The sequence below is a fragment of the Taeniopygia guttata genome, chromosome 13 (assembly GCF_048771995.1).
Source record: "Taeniopygia guttata chromosome 13, bTaeGut7.mat, whole genome shotgun sequence".
Classification (NCBI taxonomy): domain Eukaryota; kingdom Metazoa; phylum Chordata; class Aves; order Passeriformes; family Estrildidae; genus Taeniopygia; species Taeniopygia guttata.
Window position 1 is genome coordinate 2,780,262 of NC_133038.1, and position 21,884 is coordinate 2,802,145.

A 21,884-nucleotide genomic window follows, 5' to 3' on the forward strand; every position below is an offset into this window, starting at 1 on the left:
AGTTCAACAGCTCTCCTTTCAAGGTTTGTTTTCAGTATTACCCCTATTGAAAATATGATTTATTAACAATAATATTCTCTCTATAGAGAACCTGCAGGGGCCATTCCCCAGTAGCATTTGCAATTATAAACTGAGATTAAGGCATGGTGGTTTTGATAAGTGGAAAACAAGCAAATGATCATGTGAGAAAACATCATTAGGCCAGGTTGTGACCTGTGAATCTTCATTTCACATGGTGGGCACTTCTGTTATTTTTGTGCATTAGATGGGGCCGTGTAAGGCTCACGAGAGGCAGTGAGTTAACCTGGCTGTCCAGCTGGGAATTCATGCCCAGTGTTAGCTCCGAGATGAGAAGCAATGCTGCTTTGAGGAATTGCACCTGGAATGAGAGGGAATATATTTTTGTTATCTCTGGCTTTGCTTCCTCCCTGTCTGACTGGGTGCTGCTCAGCTGAGGAAAGAGGGAGTTGATGGTTCCCATTCCAGGGTCAGTCTGGCCTTGGAGCTGTGGCACCTCTGGCAGCCCAGCAGCTGTGGGAGCCCAGCACATCCCTCTGCCTGCCCTGGCTGGCTCCAGACCCTGGCAGGGGGCTCGGAGACCTTGGCATGAAGTCAAAAACACCTCTGGCTTCGATTTTAGCCTGTGGAAAAAGCTGTCAATTCTGTATGAGGAATTACAAGCCAGAAGGGTTTGAGTAGTGTGCTAGTTGAATTAACACAGGATGGAAAAAGTAGAATTTTGGGGCTTTTTGGAATGGGGTTCAGGGGGACAAGATGGAGGGATTTGGGCATTTCCTGGCCTTCTTTTCCGTCTTCTTGTCCTCTGTGTCTTGCTGTGATGGTGACACTTTTCTGTTGGTTTAAGGTAGAGACACACTGTCTAACATAAGTGATAGATAAACATAGTACAGGTAGTTTTTGGCATAAAATGTAAACACTGCCCTGAGGGCAGACAGAATGTCATGGATGACTTGCTCGATGGAGCTCAGCAGGTCAGAGAAAGAATGGTATAGATAAGGGAAAATAAACAACCTTGAGAAGCCGACCCTACGCATTCAGACTCCTCCTGGCTGCGTGGGCTGGAAAAAAGGACTTTTACACTCCCGGGGTCATCCCGACACCCTGACCCTGAGAAGCAGGGATCAGGGAGCCCATCCCTTGGGAGTTCTGCCTTTCTGGCCTTGGGAGAGCTGTGCAGCCTGCAGCACAACCTGCTGGGACACGCTGGAGTGCGAAAAGCTTCGTGAACATCAAGTTAGGGAGAATTATTTAATTCAAGCAGGGGTAACAGGATCTTTAGCACATACTAATGAGAGGAGGAGTTCATGTAGAAGTGCATTGTAGTTCTGAAATTAGTCTGCCAAATAGGACAGCAAAGAATAATAAAACCAAGGCACTTTTTCCCAGCCATTCCCCCAGTTTTAGGTATTTCCAGCGCAGATAGTTGGTGATTGTCCCAGCCACCCAAATATATCAGCTCTGTCAGCCATGTGTGCTGGCACAGGGCTGTGCCATGGCAGCTCTGTAGCTGCTGGCTCACAGCTGCCCCATTCATCCTGCTTGGAGCACAGGCAGTGAAAATCAGCATCTCTTTGCCCTCAACATTGTAGACATACACTCTGGCTTCATTCTTTTGGATAAATAAAGAGTGGTTTGAGCCTTTCTAAGAAATATTTTAATTCTTAATAGATTTGTATTTTTATAAAAAACCTAAAACCAACAAAAAAAAAAAAAAAACCCAAAACAAGCCAAAACTTCAAAACCGATCAAATAATAAACCAAAACAAAAAACACCAACTGCAAACCCCAAGAGAGCAGCAGGAAGATTTCTATGTAACAGCCCATGTGATTGAGTTGTAAGGAATGACAATTCTTACTCTAGCTGATATGGGCTCAGTGGTAAGGAATATTTCATTTCTTTTTCTAAATATTTTAATTTAATTTTTAAAATTGTTGTCACCCCAGTGAATGATTGTGAGTGTGGGAAGGAAAGTCTATGCTGAAAGTTTCACCTTTCTTAGTATTGCTCATGGAAACTTCTGGAAAAGTCTTCCAGCAAAACAGGAGAGGTAAATCTTCTTTCCTAATACAGCAGAAAAAAACCCCAACTAACCAAAAAAAACCTTTTAATTTTTGAAAATAAGAAACTCAGTAACATTGTGGGCCATTAATATGGGCAGAAGAAGTTGATTTTGCACATCACTGGTATCTGAGCAAAAGTCTGTGTACTGAGAATTTGAGTCTTGTGGGAAATCTGAGATTGTAAAATATGGTCAAGGATCTTTTCAATGCCATACACATCTGAAGACTCATTAGGATGCTTATTTATTAATTTTATACTGTTATTAAGAAACCACTGTTAATGTACTTGCCATGATATAGGAATCTAATGTGAATGGTTATACTTTTATCAATTAATTATATTTTTATTAATGACTTAGCATTTTAGGCAGGTCCTGACATCTGCAGACTTCTCATTATATGTGACACTGCTTCCTTCTGCCGTGGATTCTCTCACTTATGTTGGGAGCTCTTTGAGTAAACCTGGATATTCCTGACCTTTCTGGGACATTTCTCCCTAAACTTAAATTTAAAACTAAATATCTCCAGCACCAGCATTACTAAGCCAAAGTATCCTGTTTGGATGCAGTTCTCTGATTCCTGGGGGAGAGAGAGATCATGGAATTGGTTGGAGATGTCTTAACGTAGAGATCTCATTGGGGAGCTTTGCTCACTGACGTACTCAGTGGGTAAAATACATTCTCTTCCTCTTAAGCAAATAAAAAAATAAAAAGATAAATAAATAATGTGTAATTTGCTGACACAAGCTATTTGCTTAAATCAGGCAATAGGCCTTGGGGAGATATTTATGACAGGCTGGATTGACTTTAGCAAGCAGCAGCTGGTGCTTTAACACTGCTTGGTGTTGGAATGATCTTCTGCTCAGCAAGGTAGAGAGGCAGAAAATGCAGCTGCATCTTCCTGGAGCTAATTTTAAAAGCAATGAGCTGGTAATTACCACTTTTTCCAGCTGGTCCTTATGAGGGTAAAGGGTTTATTCATAGATGGAAGGTGAAAGAGGGAAATACTGAGCAGTCTGCAAAGCGGCGTTAATAAATGTCCCTCCTGGAGGCACGTAGAAATTTGAACTGATGTTGACTAGGAGGAGCTGGGAATGAAGAGTGCCTCCTTAGGGGTCTCTGTGGGTCCTGGGGCTCCTCCTTTGTGTAGGAGGTTCCTCAGGAGGGCTCTGTGATGAGGCTTTCCTGATGATTCTGCACCTTGCAGGCTGCTCCAATCCTGAGGGATCTTCCCAGGCCTTGGGGAAGCAAACTGAGCTGAGCTGCTTCTGAAAGGTACAACATCAGGGGAATGTTTTCAGTCAGCACCTGATTCCTGCTTGAGTCATACAAATAAGTTATAAGCTCAATTAATGCAACAAATATAAATATTTATGAATCCATTTAGCTAATGTTTGGCTGTATTGATAAATAAGAGCATCCTGCAAGAGCTTCTTTTTGACAAGTAAATAAAGTGTAGAGAGTGTTTGTGTGTTAAATTATCCATGCTTCATTAACTCTTCCAAAATATCAAGTCTTAGGTAATAACTAAATTCAAAGTGACAAAAGAGTAGGATTAGTGGGAATAACTTTAAGTATTAAACGTCAGGAGAGCAAGAAGCTGTTGTTTGCTTTCTTAGTTGGAGAAAAGGGGATAAATGTGTTTGGTTTCGCCGTTAATTTCATTTTTTAAAAAACTTTATTGTTATTGTAGTGACAGGAGGGGTAGTAGAAGAGAAGAGCAGTCTCATATTAATGTCCTGGTTTTAGGGACAATTTATATTTGCTGACTTTTCTGAGGTGACTAATAGGAAATTGTATTAGAACCAGGTCTACTTAAAGGCTTGAGTTTTTTGCAAATCATAACCCAATCTCTGAATTCTTATGAATCTAAGAGTTCTGATGAAGCAGAATTTTGAAAGTTCTGTTAAAAACTTATTGTGAACTGTTAAACTAGTGTTTTTAACATGCCCTTTGCATACTTAGTTTAAGATACGATTATTCTCGATTGACTTAGTTGATGTCACATCAATCAAGTTGGCTGGGTTTGACACCCACATATTAAATGCTAGAAGATTGTTTTGGTTCTCTTAAGAAACAAGGATTTATTATGCATGATGTGGTGAAATGGATTTTAGAACGTGGTGCTGGTAACGCCAAGGTCACTGTTTTGATCCCCATGTGGGCCATTCACTTAAGAGTTGAACTTGATGATCCTTGTCAGTCCCTTCCAGCTCTGGGATTCTGTGAGAATGTGTTTGCTCTAATCTCCTAATTGCTCAAACTGACATAATAAAAATGCAATGAAGAACTGAGTCCCAAGTTTAGCAATTTATATTTGTTTTTATATGTTCTTTTTCATTTGTTATGCTCACAACTGATTCCTAAGTTTGATATCCTGAGGGTGAAATCTAGAAGAAGGGTTCCATGATGCAAAACTGAAAAGGCAGCTCCTGTCTCAAGTCCTGCAATTTAAGTGAGGTGAGGAAATCCCTGGTGAGCTTTGTTCTGTGTCAGGAGCCCCTGGGCTCCTGCCTTGCTCTCCCAGGCTGTTGCCCACCTCAGGCAAAAAGGGGGCAGAAAAAAATCTTGCCAAAGCCTTGCCCCACATCTAGTGAGAAGATAACAGAGCTCTAGATTTCCTCAAGAATTACACTGGGCCTGGTTTGACAGGAGCTGAATTTCTTTTCTGGAAATTGGAATATTTAACCTGTGATGTGAGACTCAGCCAAGCCAACCCATCACTCTCTCTATAACCCTGAGCTGAGCTAAGGGAGTCAGATCCAGCCTTGGCTTGCAGTATCAGCTCTTCTCTTTTCATGCATGATTTTAGGTGTGCAGAGTCCCTTCAGTTAATTAAAATATTGACTTAGTCATATGCGGTCACTGAGCCATGGGCAAAACCTTCAAAGTGTGAATTCTGTGGAAGAAGAAAGATATTTTTAAATATTTGTTCATCAAAAATATTTCTCACTTGCTGTCATCTGCTGTATTGAAGTGGCCCTGTGCCTGGTTTTACATTCCCTTCAAAGTCCATCCAATAAATAGTCTTTCAATTCAGCTAGGAAAAAAATTAAATTTTACCTCTCTTATACCAAGTATATCCAGATGAACCTGTGGAAAACAGTTTCTGGTGATTTTGCCTACCAAAAGGGAATGAAAAACCCTTTTTTTGGTGCTCTACAAGAAAGAAACACGTTACTAGAATGGCATTTGGCTAATAGTGCAGCAGATAAAAACCAGGGCAGCAGAGGTGGAAAGGGCAGAAAAGAAAGAGAGAAAATTGTTTCATCTGGGGGTGAAGGTCTTCTGAAATAAGTGATTTCACATTTAAAAGGCCACTAAGGAGATAACTGATGAATGTTAACCTAATTTTATATTGCTTCACTTCATTCTTTTTTCTTTTCTCATTTGTAATGCTTCCGTGTTCAGGAAGTTGAGGTAGGTTTTTCAATTTTAACTTGTAAATATCCATAGAGTGAATAAAAATATTTGCAATAGATCATAATTCATTCTGTATTTGAAACTCTTATGATCAACTGTTGATATTGTTATAAATGAAATGCATTGATACATGTTAATTATTGTGTTAATATTGATTAATTAACATGTTAATATGAAAATTGTGTAAGTTTCATTTGTTACAGGAGGCATAAGGAATTTTTAGCACATTAATATCAACCCTAGTAGAACGCTCTGAAATGCATAGATTTCTTTATGTCAGGAAGGCCTTTTACTGAATGGGAAATTTAAATCTCTTTAATCAAGTTGATTGTGTGTGTATATATGTATATAATATATCCATATGGGCTGCTTCTCTATTGGAAGAAGTTACAGTGAAATGATGATACTCCTTCAGAGATGATCAGAGTTCCACCTTCTAACAAAAGTCATTTGAGGATATTGTTATAAATCTCAGCCCCTTCCTGAGTACTGGCACAAAGCCCTGTCAGCTTCTGAGTCAGAGCTCGAGGTGTGTATTTAAATGTGACACAGATTCTCTGCTCCCCATATCCACAGGGTGAGTTTCACCTTTATGGTGCCATAACCCTTCAGTCTCAGTTCTTGCTGGCATCAGTGCTGAAGAGAAGCCCAGGTTCTCTTATTTTGTGATGTTGTGGTTTAATCCAGGTACCACCCAACCCACACCCTCACCCTCCCCATTCCCTGGGTGGCAAAGGGAGGAGAACTGGGGGGAAAAGGTAAACCCCGTGAGTTGTGATAAGAACAGAATTATTATTACTATCATGAGTGTGCCAAAAGGATGGGAGGAATAAACCATAAGACAAGTATTGCCCAGTACAATTTTCAGCACCTGCTGAGCAGTGCCCCCCAGTACTGACCATCTCTCCCCAGCCAACTCAGCCCAGTTTATATTCTGGGCTTTAAGGTGTGCAATATCCCTTTGGCCAGTTTGGGGCACTTGTCCTGGCCATTCTTCCTCCTGGCTTGTCTCTGAAGAAACCTGGGAAACTGAAACGTCTTTGGCTTGGAGTAAACATCCTCGGCAACCATTTAAACACCAGTGTGTTATCAACATTATTCTCATCCCAAATCAGCACTGTACCAACTGCTAAGAGGAAAATTAATTCTATCCCAGCTGAAACCAGGACAGCTGTCCAACTGGCAAAAGTTATTTTGAACTGCTATAGACTGTATTGCTTGGATGTATGTATAGTCATTTTTTACTCCTAGAAATAATAGTCGGGTTTATATATTGAAAAACTCGAAGGTTTTCTCTATTCCACCTTTTAGGGTTTTTTTTCCCATATTTTTTCTTGTGTATTTTCTATGTTATCACACTGTGGTTTCAGGCACATTGTAAAATAAACATAATTTCAATTTTCAAAATGGAATACTAAACAGGTCTGCATGAAGGAGAAGAGGAGGAATAATAGATCTACAGAAGATATTGCTGTGTTGTAGGTAGTTTTTTGAGAAAGGTGCATATTTTGTAAAATATTCCTTTGACACTGAAATTGAGATAAACCCCCTTTTCAATTCTTATTTCAAAACCGGTTCCATACACCACCGGCATAGGAAATCCTTGTTGGGAGTTGAATTATTTAAGTTTCTGATGCTGAAAACCCAGCAGCAAAGCAACACCTTGGAAAATATATAAGCTGGCAAAAAAAAAAGAATATTTTGTTGCTGAAAAAAAATTCTGGTATAAAAACTGAAAACCCAACACATTCTAAAAAGTGATTAATGCTTGATGAATTTAGCAGTACATCATCAGTTACAAAGCATTGTATAACCATGAGGGGGTTTTGTATTAGCAAGGCTGTGAAATTCAAAGGCAAGCCTGCAATTCTATTTCTGGTGCCAAACCCTGTACTTGTGAAAAAAAAAAAATTATGGGTAACAGTCTTTGCTGTTATTGTGGAACATTATCACTGTCCATGAAGTCAAGTATGACACTGAGCATGAACATATTGGTTAAAAAAAATATACATTTTCTTCTGCTAGTCGTGCAGAATGATTTGATGTAACCCAGCCTTGCTTGCTCCAGAGAAGAGCAGCAGAACAATCCTGTCCAGAGTGTCCTGGAAGGAACAAGGAGTGCATCTGCTGGTGCTCACTGAGGCTGTGGAGTCCTCACTCCTGTAACAGCCTGTTCTGACCCATAAAGTCATGCTGACTTCCAAATCGCCAAAATATTCCAGGTTAGGGTGAAATGGATAGCATGAAAGTGTGTGAAATTCAGTACTGGAGATAAATGGTAAATGAAACCCTATGGAAGAAATAATTTAGATGTCTTATTCACACAGATGGGTTTTTAGTTACCATCCTGGCAGGAAAAAGAAATCTCTGTGTCATTCCGGACAGCTTGATGAATACATCTCTTTAGTGGCATCCCTCAGGAAATGAATATAGAATACTGGATATATTAAAAAGGAAACAAAGATTAATATGCAGAAAAATATGACAAAAAATATGAGTGTTGTCGAAATTTTCTATGCTTCCCCACCTCACATAGATAATTCTGTTGTTATCACGTCCTCTCAAGGAGGACAGAAGTGAGATACACAGAGTATGCTGAAACTGATATATCACTGGGCTTCACACCCAGTTCTTCAGCACTAGGGTTGATGGCACTCTGAAGCAGGGAAAACTTTGCCTTCAGATAAATATTTGCTAAGTACACAGAATACAGATTGATCCAACACATGCAGGAGTTTTCCATTCTTTAAGGAGAGAGACTAGTTTGCAACAATGATTATTTGGCCAGATACTCTGACAATTCCTGCTTTCTCCAGTGTAAAATCCATTGAGAATTGTGTAGAACAGAACCACAACATTTGCAGCACAATCATCTCTTTACATCAGATTTCATAAAATTCTTAAAGTTTAATGGTGGGAACAGTGACAAAAGTATTCACTGCAAGTGCTCCTGGAAGTTGTTGTACTATTTAAGTGAAATGTTTGCAATATTACTCCTGTATTTCTGTATGTTCAATGTGGTGTGATTTGCACGTGTCCAAATGGATGTATCTTTGAATTTACTTTGCTGACCTTCCACCACACCAGGATGGTGTGGATCATGTTATACTACCTGAAAAATATGCTCTTTCTTGTCAAAACCGTAGACTAACACGAAATCATACAGTTATTATAAAATATTTCATAATGAGCATGCTTTCCAAAACAATCCAGAAGAAAAATTTAAGGTGCTGAATCCAAGGACGTTGTTATTCTTTAATTTCTGATCTACATTTACTACTCTTTAGGACACAACCTGTTGATAGTCTTATCTTATTGGAGCTAAATCTATTAGAATCAAAACACAAATTGATTCATTTATTTGTGTAAAATGGTACTGAAAATACAGATTGTATTTTTCCTGAGGGTTGTTTTTTTTTTTGTCCCCATTTAGGATGATTATTTCAGAAACTGGAATCCAAACAAGCCGTTTGATCAAGGTAAGCTTAGTAAATATTTTGTGGTTGTCTCCTGCTATTTTGTGATTTCCCCATATGCTTTATGTCTCCCTTCCTCTGTCTGTCCCGTGCATTAGCGGAGAGGTATATTCATACTTACATCTCCTTCCCAATTTAGTCACAGCTTGAGGTGGTTTATGTAGAAAAGTTTGACTCATCTCAGTATTTTTCAGCATGTTTTTTTAATCCCCATCCATTCCACTTGCTATTCAATGATGAAATGTGTGCTCAGAGAGATTCTCTGTAACCATGAATCTTGGTTTAACGTGTAGTTTAAAACGGGGATCTTCACATTCATTTTCTTTCATGTTAAAGGCTTTGCTAAATTAATGTTGTAAATGTAACCACTGCATTTTCTAACACTCAAGGGGCCAATTCTTTGAAATCAGCTGTAATGCATGAATTTCAGGGCTGATTTTAAAAGGAAAATGGTGTTTTGTATGTGCTGCTGTTTCAGATGCAGGCTCTGTAAATGATGTTTTGCACTTTGTCTTGGTGAGTGATTAAGTTGTGGCAGTACTTCAAATATTTCCAGGCCAGCCACTAAAGGGTAGGAAAAATACTCCAAAAACCCCATTCTAATTGTGTTCAGGAAAGCACTGGATACAGCCATACCAGGAAAAAGAAATTCAAAATTACTCAAGTGTTTAGGAAGAAAATACTTACTGGAAGTCTCTGAAAGTGCTTTTGAAAACTTCACTTTACGTCTATTTCTATATTTCATTGCCAAGCATGTTCCTTGTATTGTCTGTAGCTCACAGGAATATCACTGGGGTTAGAGCTTAGGAGTGTAGATTCTCTGTCTTTAGGGAAATGGAACTTCAGTGTCAAAGGAAAGGCAAAGTTGATGCTTTTGTCAAGACACATGTCCACAGAGGTTTTCAAAGGCATTCGAGGGATTTAGGATTACAAATCCTATTGACTTCAAACAGAACTTATGTTCCTGCTGCTTTCGGAGGCCTCGTGACCCTCTGTTTTCCCAAGAGAAAAAACAAAAAGGTAAATCCTGGCAAAGTATTGCAGTGAGATTTTGAACAGACATGATTTAAAACTGTCCTGTTTATTGTGTTACTGAGATGTCTGACTCTGGGCAAAAGCAGGAATGCTTGTAGAGAATCTAAAGCCACACATGGATACCTTGAAGAGATATGTCGAATGTCTGCTAAGATTTCTGTCTCTTTGTAAAGAAAAGGATAATTTCTTTACCAGGGCAGAGTTTCTCTGACATTGTGGATGTCTCTGCTCAGGAAACAGAATGCAGACTGTGGGGTGCAGTCTGGCCAGGGTGCTGTGCCTTGCACAAAGAACTGTGCTCTGCTTTCTTCTCACTTAAAATGGATTTTTTGGCCAATAGATCATTCTTTATGACAGAGGTCACTACTCTTGGTTGTGGCAAAATTCACCCTGACTATAACATTAAAAATAACCACTCAAACATTTCTTAAGAGATTTACTGCACAAAAAACCCCCAAAAAACAAAAAGCACAAAACAAACAAACAAACAAAAAACCCAAAAACTGTTTGAAAACTGTTGATCGGTTTAGTTACATATACACAGAGCATGTGAGTCTTTAGTCATTGATCCCAGTATTGTCACCCAAAAAATGAAGAGAAATCATATGTTGCTGCTTTGGGCCCTATGAGTCAGGTGCTGACAAGACTAATCCTCAGTTTATATATGCATATAGGTATGTATATGTGTATAAATTTATGCATGATATATTTATGTGTATATAGAGGGAGTTGCATTAAAATAGAAACTGCTGAGATGAAGGAAGGAAGGAAGGGAAGCTTTATCTTTCCCAGATGTTCCCACCAAAGCTTTAATTTCTGTAATTTTCCACAGAGAGGAAAAAGAACAGTGAGAAGAATTTGTCCCAGCTCTTTTATGCAGCATTAGCTGCAAGACAATTGTTTAATCTGTTTTTCCTTTTCCATTCTCCCTGCCCTGGTATTTTCCCCAGTTGTTCTGTTTCTTTTTGGGGAGTTTAAATGCCCCTTATGCTCTTGTATGGTTTTGAAGATAGAAAAGCTTTCATTTTATATTTTTGGGATTCTGATACTACCAAGCTTGTGCAGATCCTGTGGTGAGGAGCTCTAGGTTGCTCCTGTGAATTCAGTAGCAGGTCTCTGTTCTCATCACACAATCATTGTTTTGAGAGATATCTCAAAGGCTTCTTTTAACCTCACAAGACCAAGATTCTTCCTACTTACTGAAGAGAAAAAAACTTCTCCAGTGGGTGAATTAAAACAGGTTTGGGATTTTGTAGAAGATCTAAGTCTGGTGTCACAAAGCTAAAGCTCTTTTTGCAGACACTAACTTTTTTGGGACAGGTTTACAAGTTTTTAATATTAAAAATCTACTTCTCAATTCTAAATCTCAAATCCTGCTTGAATATTGTGATTGTGAAGTCTGGCTGAAAAAGCTGGGAGGGCAGGGTTGGAAGTAACTGAAGGCAGGAATTAACTCCCAGAGGGATCTCAAAAAGTAGCTGGAGGATTCCGTGTGTTTAACAGATTTAAAAACCAACAGTAATCAGAGGTTTTGAAAATCAGCAGAGTTCTGCTTCCAGGCTTGTACTTCATTTGCATCTCTTAAAGAAGTCTGATGCATCCAACCAACTCTGTATTCTTTTCTAACAAAAACCTGGCTCAGCAGATGAATTATTTAATTATGCATTGAAAAACAATAACAGTGTAATCAAGCTGTCTGCTTTCTCCTGGCAATGTGGAGAGAAATACCTGAGTGTTTGTCTCAAGAAAAGAAATACCTTGTTTTGTAAAAAAAGCATTCATGGCTTTCACTGAAACCTCTAGGGAGTGACATGAGGTATGTTTGGATAGCAGGCCTGTTCAAGGGAAGTCAACTTGAGTGATCAGAATGTTTTTTTTTTCAGCTGAGCTACCAGCCCAGCTTTCTAGTCATCTTTAACCCAGGAGAAACCAATACAAAAGTGAGAATCTTACTGACAACTGAGCTAACAAGGCACTTTGACTGCAGAAGGCAGCAGAGTTTGTAGCCTGGAAGTGATTGCTGGTCATTAATATTGAACTTGATTCTGTCACAGTTACAGAAGCAATAAAGCAGAAGAGCAGAAGGGGCAGGTTAGTCAGGATTTTGAAATATGAATCAAAGAGTTGGGTTTTTTTTTTCCTGACAAGGTCATTTGAGAGTTCTTAAGGAGCTCGACAGCTAACCTGGCATACTTTCCTAGTCTTCTTCATCCACTTTGGAGAAAGAAAAGAGGGAATAGGGGAAAACTTTCGCATAGCTCAAGTGCGAGATTTTGATATGTGTCTCATATTCAGCACCTATTCAGACTTGCCAGAAAATGAACTCGTTAAGACTTTATGGATTCTGTTAATTGAAAACTATTAAATAAAAAAATAATTCTAAGTTACTGAAAATTTCTGCTAGAAGCCACCCCTAAACTGCTGGAAGCAGTTTGGAATGGTGTCCAATTTGCCATATGACTTTTTAAAAGCATCTTTGCCCAGAACATAGAAACTGTGGAAGCAGTGGGGTGCACTTTGTATTGCAGATGCATGAGCTTTGAATCAAAACACCTTTAAAACATCAAGCTGCCATTATTATTAACAACACATCTGCAGAAGGATGCAATAACAGGGGTAAAAATGTGATTCTGTGGTAGTGCTGAATTTTTCCCCAAATGTGTGTTTAAAACCTTCCAATGAACTATGGAATTTTCTGTTCAAGGAGGTGCAAGTTCCCCCCTTTCCATTTGGATTGTGACAGTGTCAGATGATTGCAGTGGATGGAGCTGGCCTGAGTCCCCTCCCTCAGCTCTGCCTTCAGCACTGAGGCACAAGGACTGGCTAGGAACAGGGCACAGTTATACCCATTGCTGGTGGAAGCAATACCAAATGTTTCAAGCTTCAGGGAAAAAAAACCTCCTGATTAGAAATAGTCTGGCCTTTCCGCCTTGTCTTCCAGCCTTTGTTTTTCTTTTCACCCTCTTCCCCAGTAACTGAGAAATCTGGACAGGGATGCTCCTTCTCAGGGCTTTCATTATCTGCCCTTGGAGAGGAGGGAATACAAAAAATTTTTTTAAAATTCAAACTCTTTATTCCATTGTATTATGTGAAAATCTTTATCTGCTTGAATTGGACTTATCAATGACTGACTCTAATGTCAGACACACTCATTTAGACTTGACCATCGTTATTAATTACAGACATGTTCTCATTTCAAAGGGCTCCCCTTGAGCACTAATGAAAGGCTGAACTAGCAAAATACCCTAACTTTTGAAGAGGAAACATTGCTTTTGAGTGGATTGAGGCCTCCAGTGCAGCATAGCCTGTGACTTTCACAGCCCAGCAGCCCTGTGAAGTGAATTTGCCAAATTTAGAGCATTACATTTCAAGATGAATGTGTTGGTATCAGTGCTCCCTCTCCTTGTGCATCACATCCAGCCTGTGTCTTTCCAGTGTTTAAATCACAAATCCAGACTCCAGAAATGGGCTTCTGCAGCTGTACAGAAAAAAAAAGTTTGCCTAAAATTCATAAGCCTTCCAAAACAAAAGGAGTGAAAAAGGGAAGCCTATGATGCAGGATGGAAATCATAGAACCTGCAATTATTTTTGAACATGTAATTTTCTGTTAGCCCAGTTAAGATGTTCTTTAGAAAAGCCTGAATAAATTCCTTACAAAGAGATGTTTAGTACTGAACACATCTCTAGCCACAAATATATGTTAGTTTTATAATAAATGTTTTCTATTACAGTGCCTCAGATGGCAGATTTCAATTGAATAACTTATTTTGCAATTTATTTTTTGACTGTGCTTGAATTAGTTTTAGAGGCTTATTCATAGTGCAAGTGCACATGAATTATGTTTGCAAATCTTCAGTAAATCAGTCCAGTTTTAGAACACGTTAACTGAATCAACCAGAAACAATAGCTGAGATGCAGCACATGAAATATACTGTCTGCCATCAAATGCATTTCAAGCACATATGGCTGCTCATCTCCAAGCAGATGCACGTGGTTCTTTCTGCATGCTAGCAGGGTAATATTAAATTCCTTGTAAGCTTGTAAGCAACCAATTTTGTCATTAAATATGGCAGGAGGAGTGGCAGGCTGGGGTCCTTGTGTGTGATTGCATTATGGCTGATGTGCTTTGGGCAGAGGCAGTGATCAATAGGCTGCTTGGCTGGAATTTTATTAGCACTTGTTAGTTTTGTCAATAATGGTGCTGGCTTGCTTTTAATATCTCTTACTTCATTGACTGTGAAGCAGACATGATTTTCAAAGGGAAATTCATGCCCTCCCCATGCTCATCCAGCTTCATTGAAATAAGGGCATTTTTGGAGAATATCACAGAACCCAACCCTGCTCTCTTTGGCACCTCTCAGGCAGCAGAGGTCTCCTTGCCTGTGCTTCAGTTCAGTAAATAGGAATTCATTTTTGGTAACCTACCTAGACCTTTAAAGATGATGTTTGTAAAATACATGCCTGCAAATCTGCCTTATTTGCTGTGAGAGAAACCCCAGTGCATTATCCAGAGAGCTTTGGTTTGTATTCTGATTTAATAAGGCCAAACCAATGAGGGGCAAAGTCTCCAGGTTTGAAATGTTGTTTGACTTAATTTTGGATGGTATAGCATCTGCATGCCATAGTGACCCTTGAATCACTATCCAGTCCGAAGAGTAGTTTGAACAGTATTTAAACATGTTTATATGCTTGTCACTTAATGGATGATTACTGTCATTTGGTTCTAGCTGAAAAACAGGAACTCCTGTGGAGAATAAAAGTAGAAGGCAGAGTGGCAATGGCCATAAAAATGTGTAATGGACAATTTTTTGAAAAAGAAAAACATCAAAATAAAGACAAGTTGTTTCAAATATAGATTTAAGTAAACTAAGAATTAGAGGAAGAAAAACAGGGATAATTAGCATTTGCTCGATGTAGGAAGCACAAACATGAATTTTCCAAAAGCAGGAAGCTTGGCTAATGACAACACTCTTAATGACTGCAGTGACCAGAGGCTGCCTACAGAAAGTACAGCTAAGTGCACTCTTAAGGGTGGGAGCCCCAACCCAGAAAGCCAAATACTCAACAAGATGTTTGGGCTAGAATTTAGAAATAACAATTTTTACAAGCGTATTAGAAGAAAGAAAAAGAAATCGAGAAAACTGCTGGCTCAGTGGAGAGAGATGCTCCTGCAAGGTCACTGCTGAGAAGGCCAAAGCTTTGGCACCTGGCTTTGCTCTGGTTTTCACATAAAAGGATAGAAACATAGTTGATGTCTTCAGTGGGAGTGTAAGATTCTGGATGAGGAAAAGGACAGGCTTGGATTAATTAGGTATCTGCAAATCAGCTGGAATTTATCCTATGGGTTAAGGGAATCAGCTGACATAATTTTAGAGATACTTAAAGTTATCCCTGGAAAGTTATGCAATTGTACAAGATTGAGAAAATATAAATAACGTGGTGTTTTTTTTCCATTAAAGAAAGGAAGAAAATGGGGAAATGTATCCTATGGGTTAAATCTAAAGTCCTGGGAAAAAAACTTCCACACTAGGACAAATATTTAAGCAAGTATTTGTTAGCATCAATAAGATAAGGGGGTGAATAAAACTGACATGGATGTCAAACCAAACTCAATTTATTTTGTGACAATGACAGGCCTTGAGACTCAGGGATAAATGTGCAGCTTATCACAGATCTTGACTCAATAGGGTTTTTGACATTGGTTTCCATTACTGCCTTGTAATTAAGTTAAAGAAGTGTTGTCTAAAAGAAATAATTCTGAGGTGAATACAAAATCAGTTGAAAAACTATGTTCTGGTAGTAGCTGTCAATGGTTCAGTACCAGGCTGGGAGGATAAATTAGGATAAATTAGTAGAGGTCTCTGTGATCTCTTTTGGGTGCAGTATTATTTACCACTTTTTGACATTTACCTTTATGTACCATTTTAATTAAACTATAGATGTTGAAATTAGGCTGCCTATTAAATGTAGCATGGAAATAATTTTTTGTCACCTTAAGAAATTTAAGAAATGGTCTGAAAGCAAAGGCTAAATTTAGTCTATGCACCTTCAAAGTTCTTAGATAAGAAGAATCATCTCCACAAAACAGGATGAAAACCAATCAGTAATAAATTTGGAGCAAAGGGCTAGGGGATTATAATGGATTACAAATAGAACATGAGTCAACAATGTCATTCTGCTACAAAAAAGGCAAATGTTGCACTGGCATGTGTAACCATGAGTAATCCTTCAGCTCTAAGCAGTGCCAGTAAGACCTTGGCTGGAATACATTGTCCACATTTGAGTACCAGGCTTCTTGGCCACTGTGGATCAACTGGAAAATACCCAAAGAGATGTAACAGGGATGATCAGAGTTGCAGAAAATATCCTCAGCGAAGAAAGTCTGAAGGAGAGGAGCAAACCAACAAAGCAGCAACAGCAAACCGAAATAACCCACAAAAAACCCAAAACAATGCAGAAATCCTGTTTCCAAATACTTAAAATTAACTGCAAGTGGAGGACTGGTTCTACATCCATTGTGGATACAACAAGGGGGAGTAATTTTATACTGCAGCAATGAAAATTAATTTTAGCATTCATGGTGGCAGCAATATTTAAGCATTGGGGGAAATATTTTATTGAGGATGTTGAGACTCTGTTGAAAAGGGGGAATGGAACCAGCATCCTTCCCAGAACTCCCATTCTAGCACTGTGATTCTGTGGTTGTATTTTGATTAATGAAAACCAGCTAATTCCATCGAAATTGCAGAAGAAATGCTGAAGGAGTTATTTCTTAAAATAAATTTCCAGTCAAAGCAAAGAATAGAAAATAAATGAACTAATATCCTTGACAGATGTTTTGGCACCACCTGAAAAAATAACAGGTTTTTATTTGAAGGGAGTAATGCTCATAAACTGCAAGATAGGCACTAACCATGGCTGCCAGGGGCTTGCAAAGCTCTGTGAATGTAAACAGGGACTGGCAGAAGGAGGTCTGTTTTCTCTGCCTGCTTCTCCCTCTCTCTTGCTTTCTCACAGAGTCAGGAGGACTTCCAGGGATGTACTACTTGGTGTTAGTAGTTGTTTGTTGGTTTTTTCCTCCAGAGAAGAATAAAGGTTGTGATCTAACCCTAAGGCTAAAGATTTGGGTGAAAATCAAACCTGAATTAAACCTGTTCTTTTTAAATTCATTAGCTAAGATGTGATGGTGCCTATGTATTTAGGAATTTAGTCTCCCTCTGCTGTAAACCTAAGTGCCCAGGTCCTCCAAACACTAAGTGAATCACAGCCATTTACTTCCTCTTCTCATTGCTTCAAATTAAACATATTTGCATGAAATAATATTATTTCTTCTCTAAGATGATTGTTTGAATTCTAGCTTTGCAGCCTTGGTCATTTGGAAAGATACTTTAAACTCCAGACTGCTGATGCTAAGCAGTCCATGGCAAGATGAATAAAAGAAGTTTTCAAATATATTCTGATGCTGTTCTGCACTAAAAAATTCCCTAAGCACAGTATGTTGAAAGTTAGTTTGGCAAGTGTTGTTTAGTCATTTGATCTCATTCTGTCTTTTCTCTCTGTGTCCTCTGGTTGCAATATATCCATGGACTCCCCCATCAACACCTGTTTGTGTTTAGCAGTTATTGCCCAACAGCTTTGAAAGGCTTGTCAAATTTACATATATTTCTTTGAAGTGCAGGGACAGGAAACCCATATCTGAAGACTGAAATTTTACTTCTGCTGTTCTCTGTGGAAGGTCTGTTGGAGAGTTTATTCTGTTTTACCCAGGGAAGAGCAGTAGCTGCATTGTTTCCTTATGGAAGTGCATCCTTGCACTGCCTCTTTTGCTGTAGGAGAAGGATGCAGGCAGATGAAGTGCTCACCTAAAATATGGAAGTGTTAGATTCAGCTTAACCACAAGGCAAAGCAGTATTATAAAACCTGCAATATAAGTATGTTCTGCTCCTGGGATAGCATTAATTTACATGCTGAGCAATCAAATCAGTCTCTCACTTCCCATCTTACCTGAAACAAGTAAACAAAACTCTGTGGTAACTGGATGTACAGTAGAGCAGTCCTAGGGATTGTTGCACATTACAGCCACCTGTAATGCAATGTAAGTAAGCATTATTGTAGTTATTTTTACATGGAGTTTATCCTTTATTTAATTGCTGGGGGTTAAAATTCATTAGAAGAGGCACGTATTCTCTAAGAGCAAATGTATCTTTGCTGAAAAGGCAAGGATGCTTGTTCCTCTCTTCAGTGGGGCCTTTCAAATGACCTTTCATATTTAAAACCAGGGAAAGCTTGCTGACATAACCAGAGGTCTACAAAACCGAAAGGGAAGAACCTCTGCCCATCTTAGTGTTAAATACAGGCATCTGACAAAAAATGTCTGGTTCTCTCTCAGTGGACATAAAGCTGCCTAAGGACTCAGTGCTAGCTAAAAGAAATCCGGTAGCTATGATTTGTTAATCCTGTTCTCAATTCTTGCATATGGTTAGAGTTAATTCAGTCTAACCCAATGGATTTATTTATCCTCAAAATCCAGATTATGTTTAGCTATCCCAAAGAAGATAAAAGTAAAGCCATGTTCAAGTAGAGTCATAAAAAGCACAAGTCCATTTGAAAAATACCAGCAAGGGTGTTAATGTGAATGATATATCCAAGTATCAGAAATATAAATATATTGGTCATGCTAGTTTAGACATCAAGACTATGAGTTACTATGTTTTTCATCTGTAGATACTTCATCAATAGAACTCCTAAATAAAACATTGCTGTGTGCTGGCTATAGGCTGTACTTAGTTGTTCCCCCTCCTAATTGCCTGACATAGCTCCTGGCTTCATCATTATTCTATTGCAAGAAATGGGACTTGATATTTAGGGAAACATTATTAATTTTCCTTATGTTTCTACTTCTAAGCTGCTTTTTCATGAAGTGGCACTTCTAGTATATTTTCCTGCACAGAGCTGTGGCAATAACATTTTCCTCAATGCCTATAAATAAATTAAGTATACTGTGGCTTGAAAGAGAAATTGCTATCAGCTGGTGTTCCACTACCTACACAACATTTTATCTATTACTTTGCTTTCCCTTGATTTTGTAGGGGAAGTTGTGTTCCCTGTTAATGTCATGTGGTGCATTTGTGAGCAGCGTGCTTGATGTATTGAGCTAAGACAGGCACCCAGTGTGGAGAGCTCTGCCTTGGAAATTGCATTAAAGAAGAACTTTTTGGCAGATGAAGGTGTTGATATGATTTGGAAATAGGCCTGTTTGTGTCAGTCAGTCAGGTACTTCATTTTTTAAGACAGAAAAAAATAAAGGTTTGAGATGAAAGAGGAGGGAGAAGCCACCTGTCTAGCGGAACCAGAGAGCCCAGGAAGAGGAATGCACTCCAGGGCTATATATATGGCTTTTATAAAAATGCAATAAGTTAACTTCTCACAGGCTGCCATTTTAAAGAAAGGACATAGTTGCTTAACTTTTCTTATCTGCACAATTACCCAAAAGCTGGAGGTTCATTTTGTCTGTGGTTCAGATGAGGAAGCCACTCCGAGGTCCAGCTGAGCCTGATTAACCTCCAGTGGGCTGAAGTTAGATGGGACCAGGTGCAAACAAGATGCACACAGGGCCTCATTTAGGCACTGATCTCAACTGAGACACAGCTCACGTTAGTTATACATAAGATATTTGGAAATCACTTTATCCACATTTTCTGAAACATTCAAAACATTAATTCTGCCAGGCTTTCAAGTGAAGACAAGAACTTGGAGGAAATGTATGGCATGAAATAACCGTGACAGGTGTCCCTTAAGCAGAAGGGTTCTTCTGGAATACACTTCTCAGCCTTTGTGTCATCTCGGTGTAGGCCAGAGTATTTGAAAATTACCCAGTTTCAGTGGGAAAAAGGGTGTGTTGGAATAAAGGCTTCAGGAGCTGGAAACTTGTGCCAGTGTCCCTTTTTTACTGTGTTTTTTTGTTGTTTTGTTTGTTTGTTTTTTTTGAGTTGGGAAGGAATGAGGAAGAAGGAGAAAGCCGAGAGAAGCAAATATAAAGTATGCAGTAGATGATGTTGAATGCTTTGAAAAAGGATCAGGTAGATTAATAATGGATTTTTTGTGTGGCAGTCCCCTGGCATAGCTGATTTTTGCCTGCCTGTTAGTGTGCTGTCTTTTTCATCAATCTAGTTGAGAGAAAAGAGTCTTTTGCTTGCTTTTCTAAAATAACAGGAATTCTGTGATCTCTGTACAAGTTTTTAATTATTTTTATTTTTCCTTTAATTAAACGATTGAATCCATACTCTTGACACCTTAGGATAATGAACTTTTTTCATCTCACTTCTACTTAGTATTCAGTGAAAGGGGGGTTGCTAGAGCAAGGTAGTACAAGCTAGAAATAGAGCTTTTTGTGTGGTGGAGAAGGCAAGGATTGAAAAATTAAAGATCTGTCTGGAACAAAGGTGTTTTTTGTGAACAATTTTATTATTTTTTAGGATGTCTATGTTAAATTCTATTTCACTATTTCCCTCCATGTGTTTGTCCAGTACATTGGCACAAGAAGAGGTTTCAAAAGGAAACTATTAAAAACTAAAGTCTGAAATACTTACAAGCTTGTTTTTTCAAGGCACTAAATAATTATGAGAGACCTTTCTTACATAAGTCGGCCATTTCCTCAAAGATAAGAACACTTAGTTTGAGAAATTAATTTTTGGTGTGCTGACTAAATAAAAAAGTTCATTAAAATCTTTGTAGGGTCTGTAGTAAGGAGCTAATTACAATGTTTTTTCTTATATTTCAATTATGTAGATGTGATTTAACAAGAATTTTAATAAAATTTAGTAGCATTTATTTTCCACCAAACAGTGTGAATTAAAGTGCCATCTCTGACACATAAAGAGCCTAGGGTTGGATATGTGTGATGAATGGATTTTATTTTAATGAATTATAGTATAATTTTCCTGTCTTAACAATTAAAGTTGGGCATTAACTCTAAATTCATTAATTCTTTTGCATCCTTTTTTTCTTTGGGAGAGGACATACTAAAAATTCCTTTAAGCTTATAAAACTGGACGGCGTGTATGACAAATAGATTTAAAGCTGATTAATTCTGAGGGGCAGAACACAAAGGCAGAATTACATCAGTGTCAAATTCTGCCCTCAGCTCAGCTACGTGCAGGCTCCTTGGTGAAGTTACAGTGATGTAAATTTGGCTGAGGCTTGCATAACTTGGATGGAAAACACATGTTCATTGGATATTTCTCTTTTTCAGTCATTATGATGTAAACCTGGCTACTGGGCATTTGTCTTATGTGCATTTTTCTACCCGTGTAAGCATCATTACATTATGGAAATAGTTGAGCAAATTTGATCTGAATTAGCTGCTTCTTAAGCTTTGAGTAATTCTTAGCTTGTGGATTTAGGCCATTTCCCCTGTCAGATAAAAGTACTAAGGTGCAAAAGCAGTGTTGATAATGTTGGTAGAATTGTCTAACACTTTGGGGTGATTAGGAAGCCTCCTTCTCATCTCCTGCCCTCCCTTCACACGACAGCCAGAGCAGTGCTCACATCCCTCCATCAGCTCTGCTGAGGGTGTTTGAGGGGTGACCAGCACCTTGTGGGCTCCTTGCCTCTCTCATGTGTGAGTGGTCTTATTGTGGTGTCTAAAGTATCCAGCCTCATTCTTCAAATGCTTATAAGGTCATGGATTTGAAAGAATTCCCAAAGTGAATAAAGCAGATGAAGCAGAAGGATTGTGTGCGCGTCCCCCATTTTGTAATTTTGCCATTCAGTGCTGTTTTCTAGGGCACAATTTCATTGCAGAGACTGAAAAAGTATCAGTAGTCCAAACATGTGACCAGATTTGGCTTCCAGAGTTCCCTAGAAAATA

General features: G+C 38.7%; 1 protein-coding gene across 2 annotated transcripts in view; it reads left to right on the top strand.

Annotated features, from left to right (window-relative positions):
* SPOCK1 (SPARC (osteonectin), cwcv and kazal like domains proteoglycan 1) overlaps positions 1 to 21,884 on the top strand; it is a 267,252-nt gene that overhangs the window by 77,283 nt on the left and 168,085 nt on the right. The window contains exons 3-4 of one of the 2 annotated variants that reach the window (XM_002187170.7): positions 5,493 to 5,501; positions 8,938 to 8,983. In XM_002187170.7, the coding sequence (XP_002187206.5) occupies positions 5,493 to 5,501; positions 8,938 to 8,983 (55 nt within the window). The remainder of the gene's footprint in view (positions 1 to 5,492; positions 5,502 to 8,937; positions 8,984 to 21,884) is intronic. The other variant, XM_012575814.5, reaches the window with a different exon arrangement.